The sequence below is a fragment of the Scyliorhinus canicula genome, chromosome 10 (assembly GCF_902713615.1).
Source record: "Scyliorhinus canicula chromosome 10, sScyCan1.1, whole genome shotgun sequence".
Classification (NCBI taxonomy): domain Eukaryota; kingdom Metazoa; phylum Chordata; class Chondrichthyes; order Carcharhiniformes; family Scyliorhinidae; genus Scyliorhinus; species Scyliorhinus canicula.
The window spans coordinates 127,473,540-127,498,898 of record NC_052155.1 but is presented as its reverse complement, the minus strand read 5'-3'; the positions used below and the strand labels follow the sequence as shown (position 1 = coordinate 127,498,898).

The window sequence follows — 25,359 nt, the reverse complement described above, 5'->3', positions numbered from 1 at the left end:
GGGAAAACCAGCGCGAACCACTCCGGCATCAACACCCGCGAAAGTGCGGAATTCCCCGCACTTCCGGGGGCTAGGTGGACAGCGGAGGGGTTGGCGCCACGGCAGCCGGTGGCGAAGGGACTGCGCGAGTTAGTGCATGTGCTGAATGGCCGGCGTGATCTTGCGCATGCGCGGAACCGCCAGGGTGGTTCTGCGCATACACAGACTGACTGGTGTATTATGCTGCATGCGCAGGGGGTTATCGTCTCCGCGCCGGCCATGGCGGAGCCCTACAGGGGCTGGCGCAGAGACGGCACAGGCCCGCCCGCAGATCGGTGGACCCTGATCATGGGCCAGGCCACCATGGGGGTCCCCCCTAGGGTTGGATCCCCCCGCGCCCCCCGAGGACCTCACCAGCCGCCGTACCTGCCAGGTTCCGCCGTGTCGGCTCATGTCTAATCCACGGCGGCGGTACTAGCCAAAAACGGATGGCCGCTCAGCCCATCGGGGCCCGGAGAATTGCCGGGGGGGGGCCACTGCCAACGGCCCCGAGGGGTGTGACGTGAACCCCGCCCCGAAAGCACAGAAGGAGCCCATTCTATCGTTTCTGTGCCAGCTCATTGAAAGAACTCTCCATTTAGCTCCACTCACCTGCTCTTTCTTCACAGCCTTGAAATGAGCTTGAATTTTTTTTAAAAATCTAATATAAGCACATGCCTTTAAACTGTAATGCCTCTGACATTTGAAGTCAACATGCTGACCTTAATCTCCGGCTGTTGGGATTCTCTGCTCCCGCAAACAGCACGCCCTCGCTTGTGGGTTTTCCGGCAGCGTGCGGTGGCTTCAATGGGAAATTCCATTGGCAAGCGGCAGGAGTAGAGAATCCCGCCACCAGAGAACGGCGCGCTGCTGGGGAACCGGGGAATCCAGCCCTCTGTCGAAGAATGGTCATTCTGAAATGACTTATTGGTCTGAGGGGCGCAATTGTGCACCTGTGAATAAAGAAGAAATGATTTTCCTTGAGAACTTGGATAAGCTTCATATCATATCCAAAAAAAAAATCGCAACAGCGTTAGAAATGGGTGGAAGGAATGAGTAGGTTGTGTGGTGGGCTAGATGCTGATCTTTCGCATCTGGAATCTAAGTCCCGATCTTGCCCAGACTGAGGGGTTGACATTCAAGTCTTGCTGTTTGCTGGAAGAGCCTCATGTGAAATTAGTTTACATAGTCTCAATAAAGTTTTCTATGGACGAGGGCCTGAGGAACAAAACTGCCCAGAATTGACGCCATTTAACAATCACAATGGTATAGCAAGTTTGGGAGCTAGAAGAATCATATTGATGAAGATGCTTTTCCTAGAATCACGCACATTGTTGAGCATCTAACTATGCCATGCTATAGGTGATTCAGGAGAACTTGACTGGATACTCAAAATATTAATTGTTCCATTCCCAACATTGATAGCATTGAAAGGGTCAGACAGAAATTTTCAAGCATGTGTAAACTCTTTGCTCCCATTACTGTTATGAATAATAATGAATCCAAGATAAGGAGAAAGAGAAAAATAAGGAACTGAAACAAAAAGAAAATTATAAACGTATTTAGAGTTCAGAAAAACCAAGAATTATAACTGCTGCACTAAAAGTCAATAACTATAAGATTTATGAATAATCAATGCAGGTCTCTAGTGTAGAATTTTGTAAGAATCTGATTTAACACTCTTGACTCAAAAGTGTATCACAACCACAAATTGGTCAAAACTAATGGCTTCAAGGGTGTGTGTGTGTGGTCGTGGGACAATCACTGGATGAAGCTGTGAAAACAACCAAATAGTGTCTGGAATTGATTAATTGATTTATCATGAGCCTTTAGGGGAAGGCCATAGTTGTTGTCAAACACCAATTACTGCATTAGTTACAGCTGATTTAAATTAAATCTGTAAACAAAAGAAACCATTCTTCCTACCACACACTTAAATGTCAGCCAATTCCTGGTGACTCAATGCATGATTTTTAATTGAACTGGCAACTGCTTGCCTCTTATCTGAATATTTCCGATCCCTAGGGTACATGTGATGTTATATATATATATATATATATATTATATATATATATAGAACAAACTGCTGACATCATATGGTTTGCTGTGAAAAATTCTGTGGCAATTATCTGTTGCTTTTTGGATTGTCCTAGATTTGATTTTCAATGCAGCAACTATAAAACAGATGTTTTACATGTATTTTTTTTCTGATTTACTCTGGGTCGATTTCCTCCCATTACTGTCATTGGTCTCTTCTTTCAGCCAAGAAGGAAGAACATATCACTCTGTGACAAGGATGCAAAGCTACCAATATTTTTAACATTTCTTCTACCTCTGAAGAGCTTGCTGGGTTTTGTACTGATGTGTGGAGTTGACTGAATTGCTGACACCAGGAGATGAAGCCATACTTTTGTGCTGCAGAATTTTTAAAAATGCCATTTAGCCATATCATTCAAATATTAAAATATGTGATGCTTATGCTTAATAATATAACTGCTTTCATTTTGAGGAGATTGAGTATTGACTACAGCATAAAGATATGATGGAATGAAATATGTAAGCAGGATACTTGGAAGTACTTTGAATGTGACATCATCTGTGGTTAATGACATTATAGTTTATATTAGTTCTGTATTAATATCCTAGTCGAAGATCTATAGTTATAGTAAATTATTAAAGAAGTTGAAATATTGAAGGTCACATCAGTAACCAGTGATGAAAACTTTTTCTGATTTTTAAGGGCTTCCATTGCTTGATGTTTTGCATGTAATTTCTATAAATCTTAATTGATGTAGCATAATTGTATTAGTGTATAATTGTTGTATCTAACTTTTCTCTTGCAAATACCCCAAAATGGCTGCTTTTGGTGTAACCATGGCAGCTACACTTGAGCAGCCAAGTGACTCATGCTCTCGTGTTTTTTTTTCCTATTTCCTATTTAAAAATAGTGTGTCCAACACAACATGCTATTCTTTATTCAGAAGAAATGCAGACTTCTGCATGCGGCACTCAGGGCAGCAGAAGATTAACTCTGGGACCTAACAATGTTCAAGTTGTAATAAGCTTCCTTGTGTTGTTTGGTGTAACCCTGCATTGCATTCCTTTCTATTATTAATAAGAACGAATACAGCCCTTTCCAATTAATTGGAAAGGAAAATTGGGCAAGGAAGGTGTACGACTAGAGGCTCATCCACAACCGCCCGTTTTCCATCCAGTTGAAAACCAGCCAAGAGATTGAAGAGAGAGAGGTTAGAATAAATTTCTTGCTGCAGAGTGTTTTGCCTTTGGGAGCAGAGCAGTTGAGGCATCTTTTAAGGCGATAATTTTAAGGTGGATAATGAATCAAAGCAGAGGAAGATAAAGGGAGACTGCAGGGCAGTGAATTAATTTTAGATTGTACTTAAAAGGAGTTGGGCAAACAATCACATCCTGTGCGATAAACTTTGGTTGTCCTTTAGTTTGAAATGATCAGTATTATTATTTTTGTGATGTCCTGCTAACATTCTAGTTAATACTAGGGAATTGTGTCCTCCGAATTCATTCGATAGAAACAACCTTCCTATGCCAATATATGAATCAGTCCATGCTGTAACACTGTAAATAAAAAGGATATAGGAAATCAGTGGTACTTTGAAAACCATTAATGCAGAGATGTTGCCCCAAGGGACTGAACAACAACACTGTGGAATGCCTGGGTAGAAATTTGTATTCACAAAACCTTCACTTTCCTTTCCTTTCCCATTGAACAAGCCCTTGTGTTCGGCTGTGCAGCAATGAAATACCGAGCAAAGCTATGCGCCTACCTGCAGAGCAAAAACAACTTGCATTTATCTGGATCAGCGTAAGACAAAAATTGACACCAAACCAAAGAAAAAGCTTTTAGCAGATGATTAAACATTTGGTCAAAAGGCTACATTTTAAGGAGGTTATTAAAGAGCCGAGAGAGGTGGCAAAATGGAGAGATTTCAGAAGGGGATTTCTGAACACACAGCCTAGACAGCTGAAGGCATGAACTGTTGGGGTGGAAGAGGTAGGGAGTGCACAAAAAGCCAGGATTGGAGGAACATGCAGACCTTTGGGGATTGTGGAGTTGTAGCAGGAAAAATAATCGAGTGGAGTAGGCATTAGTGGAATTTGAACATGCAGATTTTAAAATTGAGCCAACGAAGACAGCAAGGACCATGGCGATGGGTAAGTGAGTTAGAATAGTGGCAGCAGAGTTTGGATGAGCTGAAGTTTGTGGAGGGTGAAACAAAGGAAATTGACAAAATATCCCTTTCTTGCTCGCACAACATAGTTGGTTCCAGAGTGGTTGATGATGTCCTGAGAGCATAATACTTGCCTAGTCTCTATTCCAGAAAGACAGTTGAATCATAAAATATAAAGGAGAAAATATACTCCATGAAGGACTACTGTCCTCACAAAAATATGCTTGATTAAGAAGTTATTGTTGAACTTCATCAGAGCAATCTTTCAATGTGCAAGTAAACATCAAATGCTCCTGCTGCAGTGATTACAGAGCAGAAATGATAGAATAAATATTATACAGATAATCGTTTGTGAGCACAGAACTTGATTATTAATTATGTTTTGTCAATCTTTTTGTCTTGCACTCATCAGAACAATCACAAGAATAGCAATGTCAGGGGAAGCAACAACTTTATACTGTATGAGAAGAGAATTCTATATGGTTGCCAAGTGTACTGTATTTTGTGCAAACTCATGAACGGGCCTAAGGCTGTCACATTTGGTCCTGAAGGGGGCAGCACTGCAGCCTCACGATGTTGAAGTACCAGGTTGAATCCCGGCTCTGAGTCGCTGTCCATGAGGAGTTTGCACATACTCCCTGTGTTAGCGTGGGTTTCGCCCCCACAACCCAAAGATGTGCAGGGTAGGTGGATTGGCCACGCTAAATTGACCCTTAATTGAAAAAATGAATTGGGAACTCTAAATTTAAAAAAGAAAAAAATATTTGGCCTTGAAAAGTGCCCAGTCTATCTCCGATTACCCTGCTAGGTCAAGGTATCTCAGAAAAATTGAGCAACAGGTGAAGCAAGCTGTTTCATGATGCTACTATGCAGTAGCAACACGGGTGGTATTCGCTCCTTAACAGGATGCTACATCAAGCCAAAAAGCCTATCACACAAATGAGTAATGTGGTGTGTGAACTTCAGTGCCAGTGTAATGTGCAGGATGTAGGCTGTATGTCCAACAACATGTCCCTTCCACTGTTCGCAACAAGCAAGGTGCAGGCTGTACGCAACCTGCCCTTTGCTTGCAAAACGCAAAACATTGTGTTCAGCATTAGATGTGATTCTGCAATTGAACATTTGCGAAATAATTCTCGGTGTACTACAAACTACACTGACAACCAATTTAAGATTGTTGGTCGACTCGCAGTCTGGCACGTTTTGTGTGTCCTGCAAGCTACATGTATTACTACACAGAGCCTGGTCTTTTCAGGCAGAAAGAATATGTACACACATTGCGCCTTTTTTCAGCTGAACAAAATAAGTGGTCGCCATTCCCTGATAATCGGGGTAAAGCTGCTGGGCTTAGATTTTGAACAATACTTGGCAGTTAACTGTCAGCAACCATCAACTAGTGCGTTTTCCATGGCAACACCTCTACCAACCAGAGTGCACTTGCCAACCAATCAGCACCCTCTTATCATACTGCGCAAACCTGTTTCCCATGACATTGGACCTGATGAGTGCCAGACAAAAACTTAAAATAAATGTATTTTTTCAGCTGTAATGATTGTTATTGTGCTTGTATAATATAGATTGGAACAACAAGATGAGTTTACCTTAAGAAAGCTAAATACTATGGGCTGGATTTTAGTATGCTAAATTGGAAGGTTTTGAGTCAAGCTGAGTTTTAAATTATTTAAATCCTCAAATCCAACTCTCCGACCTGCTCATTTTCAGGTTAATTAAGTCTGGCAGTTGGCCGTTGGCAGGCTGACAATTTAAATATTATACTAAGAATGGCAGTCTCTGAATTAATCCTTATGCAGGTTTAATCCTGGTCAGATAGGTTGCACAGTCCTTAGGAAACCCAACAGCTGAAGGGAGGCAAGGGCAACTTTGGAATGGAGTTAAGTACATTTACAATAATGCTTTTGGGCTAGGAAGAGCAGGAGTGCTTTCCCCTATCCTGCTAGGCCTCTGCCCCATCAGAATCCTAGCTCCATACAAAGAGTCCAGGTTCTGGAATCAGACCCTGGGACCAAGGCGCCCCTCCCCCCACTGCCACCACCATCACGCACAAGGGGATTGTGGACCTACCTGGCCCTATGCCGAGTTGTGGATTTCTCATCCAAAACCTACCACTGTCTCTTGTACATAACCGGCCCATGTTTTCTCCAGGCCAAAGAGCTACAAACATGGGATCCAGATGAGCGGTCTACATATATAGACATAAAAGAGGGGCTGGTTTAGCTCACCAGGCTAAATCGCTGGCTTTTAAAGCAGACCAAGCAGGCCAGCAGCACGGTTCGATTCCCGTACCAGCCTCCCCGGACAGGCGCCGGAATGTGGCGACTAGGGGCTTTTCACAGTAACTTCATTGAAGCCTACTCGTGACAATAAGCAATTTTCATTTCATTTCATTTCAAATATATTCATGAAATGTCACTTTAAAGTAATCTTTGAACATTGCTTAAGTAGAATAGCTTAAATGTGTTTGTTATTTTTTATTGATTATTTAGTTATAACAGTGGCTTGTGAATAGAAGTGTATATATATTTGTAAAATGCTGCACACACAAACTTCTACATATAGCCATTTTATTCTCTTTTTCCCCTTTCCTCTTTTCACTGTCAATTTCAGAGAGGATAATTGAAAATAAGTAGTGAAATAGTAAATAGATTCAACTTGAGGGTGAGTAAAACACTGAATGAGAAGGCGTGTTTGCTTTTTTTAGGAGACTACTCGGGGCAGTCAGCTATGATTGGATTCTGAACTTAGCTATATGGGCGAACTGAATTAACATATGCAGTTCAAATAACAGGATTGTGGAATTAATGCAAGCAAAACACTGCAACTGTTAATTCAGCTGCCTCACATGAAGGTTCAAATTCTACCTATAAAGTCTACTTTTATATCATTGGCAACCACTTAAAATATTTGAATAAAAGCAAAATACTGCGGATGCCAGAAATCCGAAATAAAAACAGAAAATGCTGGACAAACTCAGCAGGTCCAGCAGCATCTGTGAAAAGAAACAGAGTTAACGTTTCGGATCTAAATGATCCTTCCACAGGAGTTCTGAGTTTATCCAGCATTTGCTGTTGGTATTACATAAATATTCAATTCAATTCAATTGAATAGAAACGGATGTAAAAGAAACGGTGATCTATTGATGAGAACTCTTGTAACCAGTTCTTATTTTATCTAGTCCATTAACAATGAGATTTCCTCTTTTAAATCCTCCAATTGTTCTGTTCACCTGAACTTCAATAACTCATTCTCTTTCTTTCCTTTTACTTTCATTATCTGCATTTTCCAGGCGATCTGGTAAATACACCTCTTGCAGTGATAATCATGGCATTAAGCCCCCAAACCCGGAGCAGTACTTGACCCCACTGCAGCAAAAGGAGGTTACCATTAGACATCTGAGGACAAAACTAAAGGATTCTGAAAGCAGCCGTCAAGAGAGGTGGTAATTATTTTAATTCTAACAACTAAAAAGTTGTTTACGTTCAACGTAGATTTTGGTGTCAAACTTGCCTAGCCTTTCCTGAGTTAAGACCTGTGGTAAGCAGATAAGGCATCAGAACATGGCAGTGGATCCCATGGAGTTGTGTTATCATTCGTTCTGTTGTTATCAAGATCTCCATATTTATGGACAGTGAGTGAGAAAACTGAAATTAATGTTAAAATGGCTGACCAATTTTGAGCTTATAAAAAAAATTATAACATGGACATCCAGAGTTGCCAAACCTTTCCAGAGAACACGATAGGTTATGTGCAGCTGTTGAACGTGTTTACAAAAAAAAATTGTTTCAGATTGAAGACTTAATAAAATTTGTAACATTTGGGAGTATTGGGATACTTTTGTTGTATAATTGCTACCTTGTGCTTATCTGTTTCTCGATGAGTTTACTCATTAGCATTCCTTCTCTAAACATATCTCGCTCGACCTTCAGACCAGGGGACTTGAGTATAGTCAGAAAATATGGAGCAAATTATTTCTGTAGGTGTGCCACTGCAATTATTGTTACAAGTCTGGAGGTTCAAAGAGGTATGAAAGCAACAGGCATTTGTGTTCCCTTTTCCTCCAGACCTCCTTCCTGTTCCCATCCCTATATCCCAATCGAGGAATCAATAAATAGCTTGACATAATGTTGTTTCCTCTTTGTTCTTTGTTATAGCACACAACAAAGAATATGACTGGAAAGTGTAGTATGAGCCATACATGTGTGCAAATAAGTTAGAATAAAATAATATACCAGGCACAGCCCTTGCAAGAGTGGGAAAGAAGAAGTGTTAGTTAGTGTAGGGCTGATTGAATGGTTGGGGTAGAAACGTTGCTCAGCAAGTGCAGAGTTAGAAATGCATCAAGCAGGAGAAAACTCAGAATGATGCTCCATCATTTTTAGAGTTGGAAATGTATATTCTTGCAATCACAGAAACTTGAGGAAAACAATTGTCTGCAGGATTGCAAGAAGATGTCAACATTATTATCCATTTTCTTACACTCCTACAGAAATAAGGGAAACAAATAGGTACTCCACACATTTACTGACATTTTTATTTTCTGTGATGGGCGCAATGTTTTCTTTGTGTTAATTCTTGCAAATTAACACTTCCTTCCACTTTTCTGCTCTATTAGTCTTAAATAGGTAAGCAAGTTTCCAACCATTGCTCCCTCCCATTCTACATTGTGAGTTTCCAGTTTTATCTGCTTCCTCTCTTTCTGTCTCCAGTCATAATCCAAGCTCGCACTGCTTCCTCTAACTTACTGAATCTAAGTTCCCGCTGTTTTCTGCCTCTGAATCGAAGTTCTGGATGTTTCCTCTCTTTGTGAAACCCATCGCCCAAACTCACGCTGTTATCTCTTTCCTTGAATCCGAGCTTCCATTCTCTGGATCTTAGCCATAGAATCTATACAGTGCAGAAGGAGGCCATTCGGCCCATCGTGTCTGCAATGGCCCTCCAAAGCAGCACCCTACCTCGGCCCACTCCTCCACCCTATCCCCATAACCCCACCTAACCTGTACATTTTTGGACACCAAGGGGCAATTTAGCATGGCCAATCCACCTAACCTGCACATCTTTGGACTGTGAGTGGAAACCGGAGCACCCAGAGGAAACCCACGCAGACAGGGAAAGAACATGCAAATTCCACACAGACACTCGACCAAGGCTGGAATTGAACCCGGGTCCCTGGTGCTGTGAGGCAGAAGTGCGAACCAGTGTGCTGCAATGATGTCTTGCTACTTCCTGCCTGCCTCCTATCTGAATCCAAAAATCTGTTCCTATCCCTCTTGATTGAAACTCACACTGTTTCCTCTGTCTTCTGCTGGAGTGCCAGTTGCAGTAGGTTTCTTTCTACCCCATGAAGTCTGATTCTTTACTTTGCACAGCATTATCACATTAAATTACTTACTTTTGAAAATGATTGTAGAATACAGATGCCATCATAATTTACAAGTCTTCCCAAGATTTGAAATTCTGGTTTATTCAAAATAACGTGAACTCTGATCTTTTACTAGCTCATGCGGTGAATTGAACTCTGTCATTTGTTATTTCTCTTTTCCATCACCAGCCTCTTTCCCTGACTCTTCCCTGTATCTTATTTCCTGTTAAAATCATAAGTTTGTATTTGTTTTCTGCTCGCTGTAAAGTCTGTGGCTTTGTTTGACAAAAAAATGTGAAATATCTCACAAGTACTTTTAAATGTGTGTTTGGTTTGCATACACCAGGGAAGCAATCTTAATTTTGTATGAATAATGAATTCTGGCCTGGATTTTGGGGTCAGAACCTGCCCACAAAGGCTTAATTGGCTCCAGAGCTGGACACCTTATATTCTGATGTGACTTTGAATGTTTTGCCATCTATGGCGCTCAGCATCAAGTTAAACAACTAATCACATTGAAGAACTCACAGAGACAGTAAAATAGGAAGTAAAACAAGGGTTTTGAATTCACATCTTGGTCATAGGTAAAAACTGAAATATTGTCAACATGTTCAAACATTTTGAAAATCATATCATTTCCAAGTGTTCTGAGGAAATCAAACTCTTCAGTGGATCTTGCTGAGGTGCTTTTAATGAACCATGACATTAGCATCCTGATTCTTGAGTTCCCCAGCCAATTAGGGAGGGAAGGCAGGATTTCTAATTAAAAGTGCCCCAACATGTGCTCAACTGGACAAGGATTTTTGAGGCTGCAGCAACTCTGAAACTGAAGGCTCCCTGAATCTCTGACTCTTACCTGGAGGTTCCATTGTGGGACTGCAGTGGAATGAACTCTCCCAAAGCCAGGAGTAAGAAGGCAGCCTAACCAACCCAGCAGACGAGCGCTGAAGTGTCTAGCAAAGCGATCAGCAAAGTTTGGTCCCCCCCCAACCCGGAAACAGTGCACCAATAGGATTCAGGACCTCAGAAGGGTAGGAAAGCTGAGCAACATAATACTTCCCGGTGCCAAGCACCACACTTCTGACGTGCTCAGCATTCCCCTGCACAGGACTGATTAGAGTTTCTTTTTTTCCAATTAAAGGACAATTTAGCGTGGTCAATCCACCTACCCGACACATCTTTTTGGGCTGTGAGGGTGAGACCCATGCAGACACGGGGAGAATGTGCAGACTCCACATGGACACTGACCCAGGCCCAGGATCAAACCCGGGTCCTCAGTACCGTGAGGCAGCAGTGCTAACCACTGCGCCACCATGCCGCCCTGCTCTTCTTGCTCTTAATCAGAGGTGCAAGGTAAAGGTGCATAGACTGGTCCATTGACGTGGCGAAGGCTAGCAGTGGAAAGTGCAGCTAAAGGTGTGTGAAATGTAAGACAAGTGAAGTGACGTCAAAGAGGCCAGACTTTGAAGATAAGCAGAACCACCTATCAGCAATTAAAGTGCTTTCCGAGAAGGATTGCTTGATAAACAGCCTCTCATTGGGCCGTAGCTGTATCTCTTCAGTTTCACCTTTCAAAAACTTCCCAACCTGTCAGTTTCATGGCAAAATGGCTCCTCTCTTCTGTCAGCAATATGTTCTGGTGGAGGGTTTACACTCAAAGTGCCAAACCTCCCTTCAGATACCAACGGATCTACCGTACGTTGCCAACATCCACTGCTGCAAATAATGTTAGGGAAATGGATAATTGGCGTGATTTAATGGAAAAGTTTCAAACTGTGATAGTGAGCGGGAACTGCCGTGAGCTCCCCGACGCTCGACCCGGTGAGGCTGTCACTGGTATCAATCGTTAATTGGTCCACTTAATGAGGCCACACGGGCTTCACGCCGCAAATGATGGTCCCGTTGGCTGATTCGCCGGGACCGGGAGCACCAGCTCCCTGCCAACAACGGGGAGCAGCACTTAAACCGATCCCACACAGATCACAGCCATGCCACCGAGGAGACCAGTCCCAAGATTCGGGAATGCCGACCCGGCCAGATTGTTGGAGGCAGTTGAGCGAAGATGGGATGCCCTGTTCCCCTGAGGGTTTCAGAGAGTCAGCACAGAGCAGCCAGTATCGTCTGGGAGGCAGTGGTAATGCCCGCCCCCGACGACCATATGCCTGGCCCGCCCATGTCCAGCAATGCATAAAGCGTGCGGCTCATGATGTGTCCCCTCGCTGTCCCTGCAGGAGAAGTTGGCCCACAACAGATGGAAAAGGGCCCAGATGGACTACCTCCACCCCACCCAGATGACCCGTCTCATGTGAATTGTTAATGCCATACAGAACGATCCTTCTCTTCCACTGACCACATGTCTATTATCCCGCAGGATCCCCACCGAACGGTGCTGGCCTATCCAGGGTGGTCTCCACCCCTGCCTGCAAGAGAACAGCTCCGAGGAGACCACCATGTTCACGGCACCAGCTGTTATCCCCACCTTCCACCAGTACAGAGACACACAACTTAGTGGGCGACAGTGCTGCTCAGGTATCTGTGGCACATTCTGGTGAGCACCTAATAATCTTTATTAACATCACAAGTAGTCTTACATTAACACTGCAATGGAGTTAGTAAATCCCCTAGTCTCCACATTCCAGCGCCTGTTCAGGTACACAGAGAGAGAATTCAGAATGTCCAAACTACCTAACAGCACATCTTTCGGGACTTGTGGGAGGAAACTGGAGCACCCAGAGGAAACCCACACAGACAGGGGAAGTACGTGCAGACTCCACACAGACAGTGATCCAAGCTGGGAATCGAATACGGGTCCCTGCCGCTATGAAGCAAAAGTGCTAACCACTACGCTACTATGCCGCCCAAGAACACCCAGGCGAGACAGCAGGTCTGCTGGGTCCCAGTCAGATGCCTCTGGACCAGTTTTACCTGGAGCTGATGTAGTCGATGGAGCACAGCCATGATATTCAGAGGGGGATGTCAGCAACATTCTAGCAGGTCCATAGCCGAGTGGAGGAATCCCAAAGTTTTCGGGCACAGGAGATAGCGCCGGCAATGCGTGGCACCGCTGCCAACGCTGCTAGGGTGGTGACTGCAGTGGCGATCCTGGTGCACGGCGCCGGCAGCATGAGTGAAGGTGTCCAAGGCGTGGCTCAGTCAATGATGACCATGGCTGAGGGCATCGATAGCGTGTCTGGCTTGCTGCGGGGTCGTGACCCAGTCCCAGGGGATCTTTCTGAGGCGCCGCGGAGCATGTCCCAATCTCAGATGACATTGCCGGGCGCTCCAGAGCATGTCCCAGACTCAGATGGACATTGTCGGGGTGCTTCAGAGCATGGCCCAGACTCAGATGGACATTGTCGGGGCGCTCCAGAGCATGGCCCAGACTCAGATGGACATTGTCGGGGTGCTTTAGAGCATGGCCCAGACTCAGATGGACATTGTCGGGGTGCTTCAGAGCATGGCCCAGACTCAGATGGACATTGTCGGGGTGCTCCAGAGCATGTCCCAGACTCAGATGGACATTGTCGGGGTGCTTCAGAGCATGTCCCAGACTCAGATGGACATTGTCGGGGTGCTTCAGAGCATGGCCCAGACTCAGATGGACATTGTCGGGGTGCTTCAGAGCATGTCCCAGTCACTGAGGGGCATCGCTGAGGGGCTTGTCACTGTGGTGCAAACATTGGGGAGCTGCCAAGGCAGCCAGGGCTCAATCCAGCTACCCCTCTCTCCCGAGGTAACCCCCAGGGCTCCATGAACACCGACTGGGAGGCGGGCCCTGGGTGTCAGCACGGAGCAACCCTGTGGAGTGGCGATGACAGCCACCACCCCACCCCCCACCCCGGACAATGGCGAGTCTTGGAGTCAGCACCTGGAATAGGGTGGCACGGCGAGGCTGGTGCTGCCAGCAGTGGGACGGGACCTTTGGCCCCAGGGACCCCAGAGGATACCTGCCAGAGGCATCGAAGGTCACGGGACGAGGTAAACAGCAGGTTGTCTCCACCTCTAGTGTGTATCCCGGGGACATACTTAGACGCAGGGGTAGAGCACGCAAGGCTAAGCAGGTCGAGGATCATGGGGGGAAGAGGGTAGTGGAGGTCGGGGGGGAAGGGTGGGGTGAGGGGGATGATGTGGGGCAAGTGTTGTGGGTTGGGGAAGGGGGGACGGCACCCATGTGGCCAGGGGCAGTTGGGGACATATGTACAGCATTAAAAGATGTTGCACCTGAGAAATATGACGCATCTGGCACATTGTTCTGCAATGCGGGCCGACCACCAATCCCCTGCCCCAGCCCCCTGGGCATGGTGGTCCTGGCTTCTCCCCTCGCAGCCCCCCAAGGCACACCACATGCAGGTGATGGGAGAGAGCGAGCAGTCAGCAGGCAGCAATCAGACTGTGGAATAGATTGAGGAGCATCGGTACTCAGCTCTCTGCGGGATATGATCACCAGCCCCCCCCCCACCCCAGCCTGCGACAGTGACCCGCTAACAGTGCCAACATACTCCCAACACCCTGGGGTGATGTTACACAGACCCTGGGAGGTTGGAACAGGGTTGGGAGGGAGAGGGGAATTGGGTGGGGGTGGGGTGGAAATGGAGAGGAGGGGGTGAGATGACGGATGAAGCCAGGTCCTATGGGAAGCGGGTGTGGATGTGAGCGCCCCGGGCTTGCTGGACCCTCGCCACAACCACCTGTCCTTGATCCACCGGCTGGTCATGTGGGTTCTCCCCTGACTCGCCTTCCTTGTCCAGTGCCTCCTCCTCAGAGGTGGCCACGTGTTCCTCCACCTCCAACACGCAGCACCGCTGCTGTGCCAGGTTGTGAAAGGCACAGCAGACTACCACAAACTGGTGGCCCTCTGGGGGGGGTGTACTGCAGTGCACCTCCAGAGCGGTCAAGGCATTGGAACCAAAATTTGATGACAAGCCCGGTGCACTGCTCAGTGACAGCCTGGATGGCTGCACGGGCCTCGTTGTATCTGGTCTTCGACTGCCCTAGGATGTAGCTGTCATGCACACTCCCTGGGAAGCGTGCACACATGTGCATGATATTCATGTGTGGCCGCACACGAGCTGGATGTTCAAGGACTGGAAACCCTTCCTATTGATGTAGGCACTCCCAGACAGCCCAGTGCACACAAGGTGATATGCGTGCGGTCTATTACCCCCTGGACCAGGGGCATCCTGTCAATGGTGGAGAATCTGGTTGCCCGGACATCCTGCTAGGCCTTGTCCATGTCAAAGTTTATACAGTCGCTGCCCGGAAAAACAGGGCATCCGTAACTTCACAGAGGCACTTGTGGGCTGTAGCTTGTGAGATGTCACAAAAGTCCCGGCTTAAGCCATGGAATGATCCTGAGGCGTTAAGGGTCAGGGCTGTGGTGACCTTGACAGCCTCCAGGAGCTGGTGCCCACCACGAGTGCCGCCTCCGTGGGGTCCAAGATACCTTCCACCCCATGTAATATTTGTAAGGAATTACAGAGGGTGTCAGACTAGCGACCAGCGGTGACTTCCTCCCCATTGCCCCCCTCCACCCTCCCCTCCCACATACACTGCCATCCAACATACTCTGCCCACACACCAGGGGCCGAAGCGGGTGCCTCTGGTCACCAGACCCTATACCCCAGACACCCGCACGTAACCTGGACCAGAGCCGGTCCCCTCCCTGGTGCACACACCCACCCTCTGGTCAGGAAATGTTCCCGGTGCTGGGATCAGCCCCTGGGTGTTCGGATGTTGGCTGCTGCGTCCATGGTGTTGCCTCCCGCAGTGTTGTGTCCCAGCATCATAGTCTGATTCGGAAGCTAGGCAATGACTCACACTTGCCACATGGCACGCCTACCCACAGGAATCCACTGGGGAGTTGTGAAGTGCCCACTTAACTAAGATTGCCAATTCCCTATTTGCAATAGCCTTCAACCACATGGCCTGGCGCCTCCACGGTTAGTGGGAGTTACGGGTGGTCAGTGGGACATTCAGGCAGACACTGGGGTTCCCCCCGTTATGGGTATATATGATCCAGTGGTGGTACAGCGGACCTACGGGTGCTGAGGCACACTCCACCCCGACAGTGGCCCACCACCTGAGCACTGGGGCAGCAACCCCAGTGCCCCCGGGCTCATTGCCCGGGAGTGAAGATGGCTACTCACCTCCTCAGATCCCCACAGCAGCCATTCCGCCAGCTTCATGTTTTTAAAAAGGTGGACCTATCGGCACCTGCATGACCACTTGCTGGCGAGGCGGTTAGATCATGTGAGCCCGTTAGATCAGGGGTTGTTCCCGTTAAATATATGGTGGTTGGCTTTAAGTGCTGATTATTGGTTTCTCAACATGCCACGGCGGGATCCTGGTTTCGTCAACGGCAGTGGGCCGGTTAGATCGCAAACCGATCGGCACCCGGCGTGATTCCCGATTTTGACCTCTCCTGCAATCTAACGCATGCAGTATCTGGATGATAGTGTTCAGACCAGAGGAAACAGAGGCCGCAATTCTCCCAAAACATTTCTCAGTGAATTTGTGGTGGGTTTTTCAGGGAGTTTCTTGCCGGCTCTGCTGGTAAGCTCCCCACTGCTATTCAGTGACACTTAGAGCCCAATTCTCCGGCCTCCTAGTGCTCTCGCATGAGCGCAATGCAGCCGGTGAATGCCCGGAAAGACCACCAGCGAGCCTCCCATTAGGCTTCGCGCCTCCCGGGATTCTCTGAAGTCACGCGAGAGTCGAACCCCGCCCTGAATAGGCGGGACTGAATGACGCTCGCAGAAGGAGGTCATAAATCTACTTATGAGCTACCTGCACAGCATCTAACGGCCTCCTTCAATTCACCGACTTCCGAAGGGAGGCTGCAGCCGGGCAAACGTGGACCAGGTGGAATGGCAGCCAGGAGGTATCCTGGGTCACCGGAGACCCTAGGGTGGTCAAGGTAGGTGCAGGGTGGCTCCCTGGCCTTCGCTGTGGAACGTGCTCTTTGGCGCTGCTCTGTAGAGAAGTGCAGGGCAGGTATGTAGGGGCCTCCAGTAGGTTGGCTGGGTGATGGGTGGGAGTCCTAGAAGGAGGGGGTGCTGTAAAGGGATTTGGGGGGGCCTGAAGAGGAGGACCCCCAGGGAATCCATAGCAGTGGGTTCTCACTTGGGGAGCGTGGGGGAGTGTCGATGTGTGTGGGGGGGGTGACATTGCCCATGGGTGGGAGGTTTGTGTGGACCAGCATTGATCGGCGCCCGGCTGCAGCCTATCTGGAGGCCGGAGCATCAATGGAGACTAGTGGATCCCAGGCATGTAGGTCGTAAGTAGGCTTACGGCCTACTACCGCGAGCATCATTTGTCCCACCCATTTTGGGCGGAGTTCCCACTCTAACGTCGTGCGGGACTTTGATAAATCTCAGGAGGCACGGAGCCTGTTGGGAGATCCAATGAGGGTCTCTCCCAGGATTCTCCAGCCGTGTTGTGCACTCACTTGAGCAAGAGAATCGCGTCCAGAGTTTCCACAGAAAAGACAAGACAGCAGAAACAATTTTTCAAAGCTTTACTGACAAACCAGAGCTCATGGTCGCGGTCAAGTGAAATAAGACACACAGCCAATTAGATGTGTTCCAAACATTCTACTGGGTGATTCTGATCCTCAGACAAGCATAAGCCTCCTTCAAATGGAATATTTATTGAAATCCTGTTCCTTGCATGATTTAATTACTTTGTTCGAACGGCACGCCACCAAGAAACACGCGGCTGAGGGCCCGGGGAATTCAGCCCATTATTTTTCTTTTTATCCTCCCAGAGCGATTTCTCTTAGTCTTGGTTCTGGCTTCCATTTAAATCGTACCAAACAAATTAGGAATTCTGCTAGGGTTCTAATTTCAAATGAGGAATTCAAGTACTTCAGAAGCTTTGACACAATACTGTGGTTATTTAAGACAGAATCAGCCCTCTGCCAAACCCACCAGAATGAAGCCTACATTGAAGAAGCAAGGGAAAATGTTGAGTTTCTAAGGGGCGACGCCCTCAAAATTATCGCTGTTTAACATTTTTCCTGCTTAACAAACAGTAGGCGTAGCGTGTGTAGGACACAGAGCTTTCAGCAAGTGATCGGGTTCCCTTGAGTGCAGATGGCACTCATGAGAGAATCAGTGCTCTTGATACAATCTATGGCTTCCTTGAATAAAAGAGTGTATTCAATTAATGGTTCAGTATTTGATCAAAGAAACAATATCCATGCCAATTGCCATTATTCAGGAGGCAGCCACAATGCTTTCATTATGTGGCAGGCTACATTGCCTGTATTATTTGAAGTGAACATTAGATGGATGGCTCTTAGAGAACTTAGGCAACCCTCGACAGCCATTCCGCTGGCCACAGTAAAGGAATCTCTTAACAATAGTGTAGCCCTTTGAATCCTGAGCAGCCGTTCGCTGTTCCATAACTCGCCACTTCCATCTGTCAACAATCAAAGTTTTGGCAGAAAGAAAATGTGTGCTTAAAATAGAGTACTTGCGTGCAATGCTTTAAATAGAGGCTGCAAGTGGGTGCGGGAGTTTCCAACATAGGTTTATGGCCTGAACGATGCTTATTACCAGCAAGTTATCCCATTTGCAGCCAGGTTGGAAGGATCCTGATGACTGCACTGATTTCCGTTGGAAATCTGCATCCATACATGAAATATGGCTCATCCTGTCTTGGTCCACATTCCGCAGTGGAACATCCATCTCTTCCAAATCAAAAGAGCATTTTTACATATTGGGAACAATTGCTCAGTTTTTATTCCACCTCCTCTCTAATGTTATTCTGCACTCTGAAAGCTGCCATCTTACTAGATCTTCAATCTACCCCTTGCACTTGATTAAAACAATGTAGGCAGCTAAAGACAAAGAGGTCAAAATAGGAATGTTAGAGGAGTTAAAAGTGGCCTATCAGAGGGTGGTTACTCTCAGGCACAGAATAGAGCAGCTTGGCAAAGCCAGCACCTAACCTGCATTTGGGCTTCCTATTTTTATTTGCAGTTTCTTTCTGTTGTGTCGGCAGCATGACCAATTAAAAATGCCGAGACCTGCTGGCAACCAATGCTATCACGATGCTGAGTTATCAGCTAGGCCAGGGCTCTGCAACCTGCAGCTTTGGAGTCACATGCAGCTCTTTACACCGCATTTGCACCTCCCATCCTTTTCCAGTTGGATCACATCATCATGATAAAAGCCTAAAAATATTAAGTCCAGAGCCTAAAAATAATAAGTCCAGAGAAGTAAGAGCTTTGTTTTCATTGTGGGAATAAAAAGCGAATCATGAAGATGCACTATATTTTAATGAAAAACATCATCATGTTCTAAATAAAACTGTTCAAGTGGCATAGTTACATCATAGTTTTAGATAATGACTGGATTTTTCCAGCAACACCAGTGGTGGGCATTGTCGCGGACAGGATCATTTGACTTTTGCCCACGTGCCAAATTTCCTCGTCCAACCCGTGACAGTGCCTCCCGGTGACAGGGCCGGGGAACCCCACCCAATGCATTTGGTTAGAGGAACAAGTAATTTTGGTCAATACCATTATAGATTCTAATATAGCTGAGATAATAACTTATTCTTTTTATTATAATAATTCTTATCAGTGTCACAAGCAGGCTTACATTAACACTACAATGAAGTTACTGTGAAACTCCCCTAGTCGCCACACTCCGGACCCTATTCAGGTACACAGAGGGAGAATTCAGAATGTCCAATTCACCTAACAAGCACGTCTTTCGGGACTTGTGGGAGGAAACCAGAGCGCCCGGAGGAAACCCACATAGACACGGGGAGAACATGCATTCTCCGCACAGACAGTGACCCAAGCCGGGAATCGAACCCGGGACCCTGGAGCTGTGAAGCAACAGTGCTAACCATTGTGCTACCGTGCTGCCCATCTGACTGTTATTAGAAGCAATTTTATCACGAAAATTAATAGCTGAAAAAAATGCCTTCATTCTATACATCTTAACATAAAGTTTGTTTTTAAACTTGACTTTACTGGCACAATTATTATTTGAGAAGTAAAATAGTTGAGTTAGGTCTATTTTGGTTTTTTTTCTATTGATAGGTAAATTTCAAAATGTATATTTTATGTATTTTAAATGCAAATTATGTGTTCTACCAGACACACTTGGCAACTTGCCTCATACTTGATTCAGAAATGCTAAATTTTCAACTTGCCATTTCATAGTTTCTTATTTTAAGTATTGTTTTGACAAGACTTTCCAGGTAAAAATGGTTGCAGACCCCTGAGTTAAACCATGTTGCTTATCCTTTTCGTGAAACCTTTGAAAATTGTCCTCTTCTTCCATTGCCTCATTTCCTTCCTCCTTGAACAAATTATTGAAAGCTCACTTTCAGTAATATTAAAAAAGATCTATCATATTATTTTTGTTGCATTCACTGAATGAATGTGTTCTTCTTTTCGATTGTTCCTGTTTATTTGCCCCAATTGCACGCTACTGCCTCTCATTGATAAATTAAATGATGGAAAACTGAAGAAATTTGGAACAGTTGTCACTAATTATTGATTTAACCAAAGTTGACCCAATTCCACACTTTGGGATTGGTTTTGGGGGGGGGGGGGGGGGGGCAGGAACGGCCCGGGGGGGGGGGGGGGGGGGGGGGTATTGGTGATGCATTATACGATTTCCTATGTGGTGTCTGCAACTACACCCAATCAGGACTGTGTACCATTTGAAGCCAGATCTTTGCTTGACAGAGAGAACTTTGTGTTAGGTGAGAGGCGAGCAGGTGGTTGTGGTGAGGACTTGAGCACTGTACAGTGTTTTAAGATGTAGTGAGGCTGAGGGTGGAGTCTCTTCAATCAAATATTGGGCCTTGCCTAGCCTTAGATGTGTACGATTTTGGAGGAGGGGTAGTGGTGGGGTTGGGGGTTGGGAGATGGCTGTGAATGTAATGGAATTTTTGAATTTTGGCCCACGCCGCACCATGTTTATTCGTTCCATACACAGCCTGTGCATCAGTTGTTCATACAGGTAAATGTTCCACTGTTGCTTTGCCCGTGTGTTTTATTGTGAACTATAAGCAAATCCACAAACTTTGTAAGACTCTTGTTACAAGAAGGTCAAGTGGTCGGGTTTAAATCTAGGAATGTGGAGACCATCCTGATCTTGGTAGCCTCTCCGATATTCTTCCAAACTGGTTGTGTGAACGTGACCAGAGTACGAGTACATATACGTGGTTTGGTGCTTGTTTGATTCCACCGAGAATTGCAAAGTGGAGTGTGTGTGTCTCCAGCACATCTGTGCCTGAGACCTCTGCTTTGATTGTGCTCACCGCTGATTGTTGCCAGCACCATTGGCCCTGCTCCTGCATGAAAATCCAGTGCTTTCCCTCTTCCATCAACATGTTTTCAACTGCTGCCTCATACAACATTCATCTCTGCAATTCATGTAGAGTTTATTTTAATACAGACCTGTCATTGTAGGGTAGTTGAATTCTGTACTAGATCGCTAATACATAATTGGCCTCAGTGGAGACCCAAGCGGGGAAGGAACTGAGATGATTCTAGACCAAGCGGTTTAAAGGGTCCATCCCCATTCTCAAATAAAATTGCCACTGATTTTTTCGGAAGGAACATACCGAAGGTTGAGCTGCATTGGAAAGGCCTCACAAACTGTAGAAATTTAAACCTGCCCTGGCCCTTAACCCTATCCGCCTCTCGCTTGTCCTCTCACCCATTATTCAGTTTATGACCAGAACTCACAAGCTCCATTATAACAATTGGAAACCGTTGAATAGCCCATAACTCTCCCCAATAAACAAACTGGCTCTTCAAATGAGCTGTATAAATAGAGTTAAGCAGTTGTAAAACAATTAGGCAATTGGATTGCAGCCAAAAACCCATAACTCTCCCCAAGTAAGACTTCAGAACTACTGTCGCAATAAATAATAAATATCTAAATTGAATATGTAAAAGAAATGGGAAAGCTGAAACAATTAGACATTTTTATTTTACCAGGTTGCACTTTCAGTACTGTCAAATGTACTCTACTGTTTAATCCATTTCATAAACTTAATTTATCTGCAGGCTTCCCCACATTTACAGTGTTGATCTTTATACTTGAAAACTGGGCGGTTGGTAGAAGTAGCAACCTGGCAAATACATTTTAATGGGTAGTTACATCTTCCAATAGCAGCCCTGTCATACCTCACCTTAACGGAAATAGATACAACTCATGCTATGGCATTCCTTGATTAACTGCAAAGGAGGAAAAAACTTACTTTACTTTTTTAACCTCTTGATGCCTCTAATCTTTGGCCCATGCATCCATACATCTGGGGTAAAAGAGCTGATAAAGTTTAGCCGTTTCCCTGAAAATTAAAAAACTTCCTAGAGACAGGCTGTTAGTTGCCTCATTAATTAAGCAAGCCTCTTCCGGTCTCGTGATAATGACTGAGGCTGGAAACGGAGACAGAACTTCAGGGCACACTGCTCTGCGGCCAATTTTTACCAGTCCAACGTCATTGGAAAGCCAGCCCCTCCTGTCTGTTTTAGTGGAGGTATTAATCAATTTAAACTAAATGAGTGGAAGCTTGAGCTGAAGTAACAGATCAAAACGTCAATCGTGTTAAGTGTTGTTGACTAATATTGACAACAATAATCTCGCGGCTGAAATGGTGGAAATATTGGACCACAAATAAAATTCTTCAAGCAACAATGTAGATCTGTACTCAAGTAATTAGGTGCCATAAAATTATTCAGATGCGCTGACCTTGCATTAGTTGTACAGATACACACAATGTCTGAACAGTGCTTTAGGATACATATTATTGGCTGCACTGTCAGCAGACCTGCAGGATCTTTCGTCCATTAACGTTATGGATTTTTATGTAGATGAAGTCAAAAAAATAAATTGAGAGTGAACATAGAACATAGAACGATACAGCGCAGTACAGGCCCTTCGGCCCTCGATGTTGCACCGACATGGGGAAAAAAAACTAACGGCCATCTAACCTACACTATGCCCTTATCATCCATATGCTTATCCAATAAACTTTTAAATGCCCTCAATGTTGGCGAGTTCACTACTGTTGCAGGTAGGGCATTCCACGGCCTCACCACTCTTTGCGTAAAAAACCCACCTCTGATCTCTGTCCTATATCTATTACCCCTCAATTTAAGGCTATGTCCCCTCGTGCTAGCCACCTCCATCCGCGGGAGAAGGCTCTCGCTGTCCACCCTATCTAACCCTCTGATCATTTTGTATGCCTCTATTAAGTCACCTCTTAACCTTCTTCTCTCTAACGAAAACAACCTCAAGTCCATCAGCCTTTCCTCATAAGATTTTCCCTCCATACCAGGCAACATCCTGGTAAATCTCCTCTGCACCCGTTCCAAAGCTTCCACGTCCTTCCTATAATGAGGCGACCAGAACTGTACGCAATACTCCAAATGCGGCCGTACTAGAGTTTTGTACAACTGCAACATGACCTCATGGCTCCGGAACTCAATCCCTCTACCAATAAAGGCCAACACACCATAGGCCTTCTTCACAACCCTATCAACCTGGGTGGCAACTTTCAGGGATCTATGTACATGGACACCGAGATCCCTCTGCTCATCCACACTACCAAGAATTTTACCATTAGCCAAATATTCCGCATTCCTGTTATTCTTTCCAAAGTGAATCACCTCACACTTCTCCACATTAAACTCCATTTGCCATCTCTCAGCCCAGCTCTGCAGCTTATCTATGTCCCTCTGTAACCTGCAACATCTTTCCGCACTGTCTACAACTCCACCGACTTTAGTGTCGTCTGCAAATTTACTCACCCATCCTTCTGCGCCCTCCTCTAGGTCATTTATAAAAATGACAAACAGCAACGGCCCCAGAACAGATCCTTGTGGTACGCCACTCGTAACTGAACTCCATTCTGAACATTTCCCATCAACTACCACTCTCTGTCTTCTTTCAACTAGCCAATTTCTGATCCACATCTCTAAATCACCCTCAATCCCCAGCCTCCGTATTTTCTGCAATAGCCGACCGTGGGGAACCTTATCAAACGCTTTACTGAAATCCATATACACCACATCAACTGCTCTACCCTCGTCTACCTGTTCAGTCACCTTCTCAAAGAACTCGATAAGGTTTGTGAGGCATGACCTACCCTTCACAAAACCATGCTGACTATCCCTAATCATATTATTCCTATCTAGATGATTATAAATCGTATCTTTTATAATCCTCTCCAAGACCTTACCCACCACAGACGTTAGGCTCACCGGCCTATAGTTACCGGGGTTATCTCTACTCCCCTTCTTGAACAAAGGGACCACATTTGCTATCCTCCAGTCCTCTGGCACTATTCCTGTAGCCAATGATGACCTAAAAATCAAAGCCAAAGGCTCAGCAATCTCTTCCCTGGCTTCCCAGAGAATCCTAGGATAAATCCCATCCGGCCCCGGGGACTTATCTATTATCACCTTGTCCAGAATTGCCAACACTTCTTCCCTACGCACCTCAATGCCATCTATTCTAATAGCCTGGGTCTCAGCATTCTCCTCCACAATATTATCTTTTTCGTGAGTGAATACTGACGAAAAGTATTCATTTAGTATCTCGCTTATCTCCTCAGCCTCCACACACAACTTCCCACCACTGTCCTTGACTGGCCCTACTCTTACCCCAGTCATTCTTTTATTCCTGACATACCTATAGAAAGCTTTTGGGTTTTCCTTGATCCTACCTGCCAAAGACTTCTCATGTCCCCTCCTTGCTCGTCTCAGCTCTCTCTTTAGATCCTTCCTCGCTTCCTTGTAACTATCAAGCGCCCCAACTGAAACTTCATGCCTCATCTTCACATAGGCCTCCTTCTTCCTCTTAACAAGAGATTCCACTTCTTTGGTAAACCACGGTTCCCTCGCTCGACCCCTTCCTCCCTGCCTGACTGGTACGTACTTATCAAGAACATGCAATAGCTGTTCCTTGAACAAGCTCCACATATCCAGTGTGCCCAACCCTTGCAGCCTACTTCTCCAACCAACACATCCTAAGTCATGTCTAATGGCATCATAATTGCCCTTCCCCCAGCTATAACTCTTGCCCTGCGGGGTATACTTATCCCTTTCCATCACTAACGTAAAGGTCACCGAATTGTGGTCACTGTTTCCAAAGTGCTCACCTACCTCCAGATCTAACACCTGGCCTGGTTCATTACCCAAAACCAAATCCAATGTGGCCTCGCCTCTTGTTGGCCTGTCAACATATTGTGTCAGGAAACCCTCCTGCACACATTGTACAAAGAACGACCCATCTAATGTACTCGAACTATATCTTTTCCAGTCAATATTTGGAAAGTTAAAGTCTCCCATAACAACTACCCTGTTACTTTCGCTCTTTTCCAGAATCATCTTCGCCATCCTTTCCTCTACATCCCTAGAACTATTAGGTGGCCTATAGAAAACTCCCAACAGGGTGAACTCTCCTTTCCTGTTTCTAACCTCAGCCCATACTACCTCAGAAGAAGAGTCCCCATCTAGCATCCTTTCCGCCACCGTAATACTGTCCTTGACTAGCAGCGCCACACCTCCCCCTCTTTTGCCCCCTTCTCTGAGCTTACTAAAACACCTAAACCCCGGAACCTGCAACAACCATTCCTGTCCCTGCTCTATCCATGTTTCTGAAATGGCCACAACATCGAAGTCCCAGGTACCCACCCATGCTGCCAGTTCCCCTACCTTATTTCGTATACTCCTGGCATTGAAGTAGACACACTTCAAACCACCTACCTGAACAC

At 45.8% G+C, this 25,359-nt stretch overlaps 1 protein-coding gene across 8 annotated transcripts in view; it reads left to right on the top strand.

The window, feature by feature from the left end:
* Positions 1–25,359, top strand: part of sybu (syntabulin (syntaxin-interacting)) — a 215,032-nt gene that overhangs the window by 184,946 nt on the left and 4,727 nt on the right. For 7 of the 8 annotated variants that reach the window (XM_038809748.1, XM_038809744.1, XM_038809741.1 and 4 more), the window contains one exon: positions 7,531–7,683. The exons of the other annotated variant lie outside the window; for it this stretch is intronic. In XM_038809748.1, coding sequence (XP_038665676.1) covers positions 7,531–7,683 — 153 coding nt within the window. The remainder of the gene's footprint in view (positions 1–7,530; positions 7,684–25,359) is intronic. 8 annotated transcript variants of the gene reach the window in all.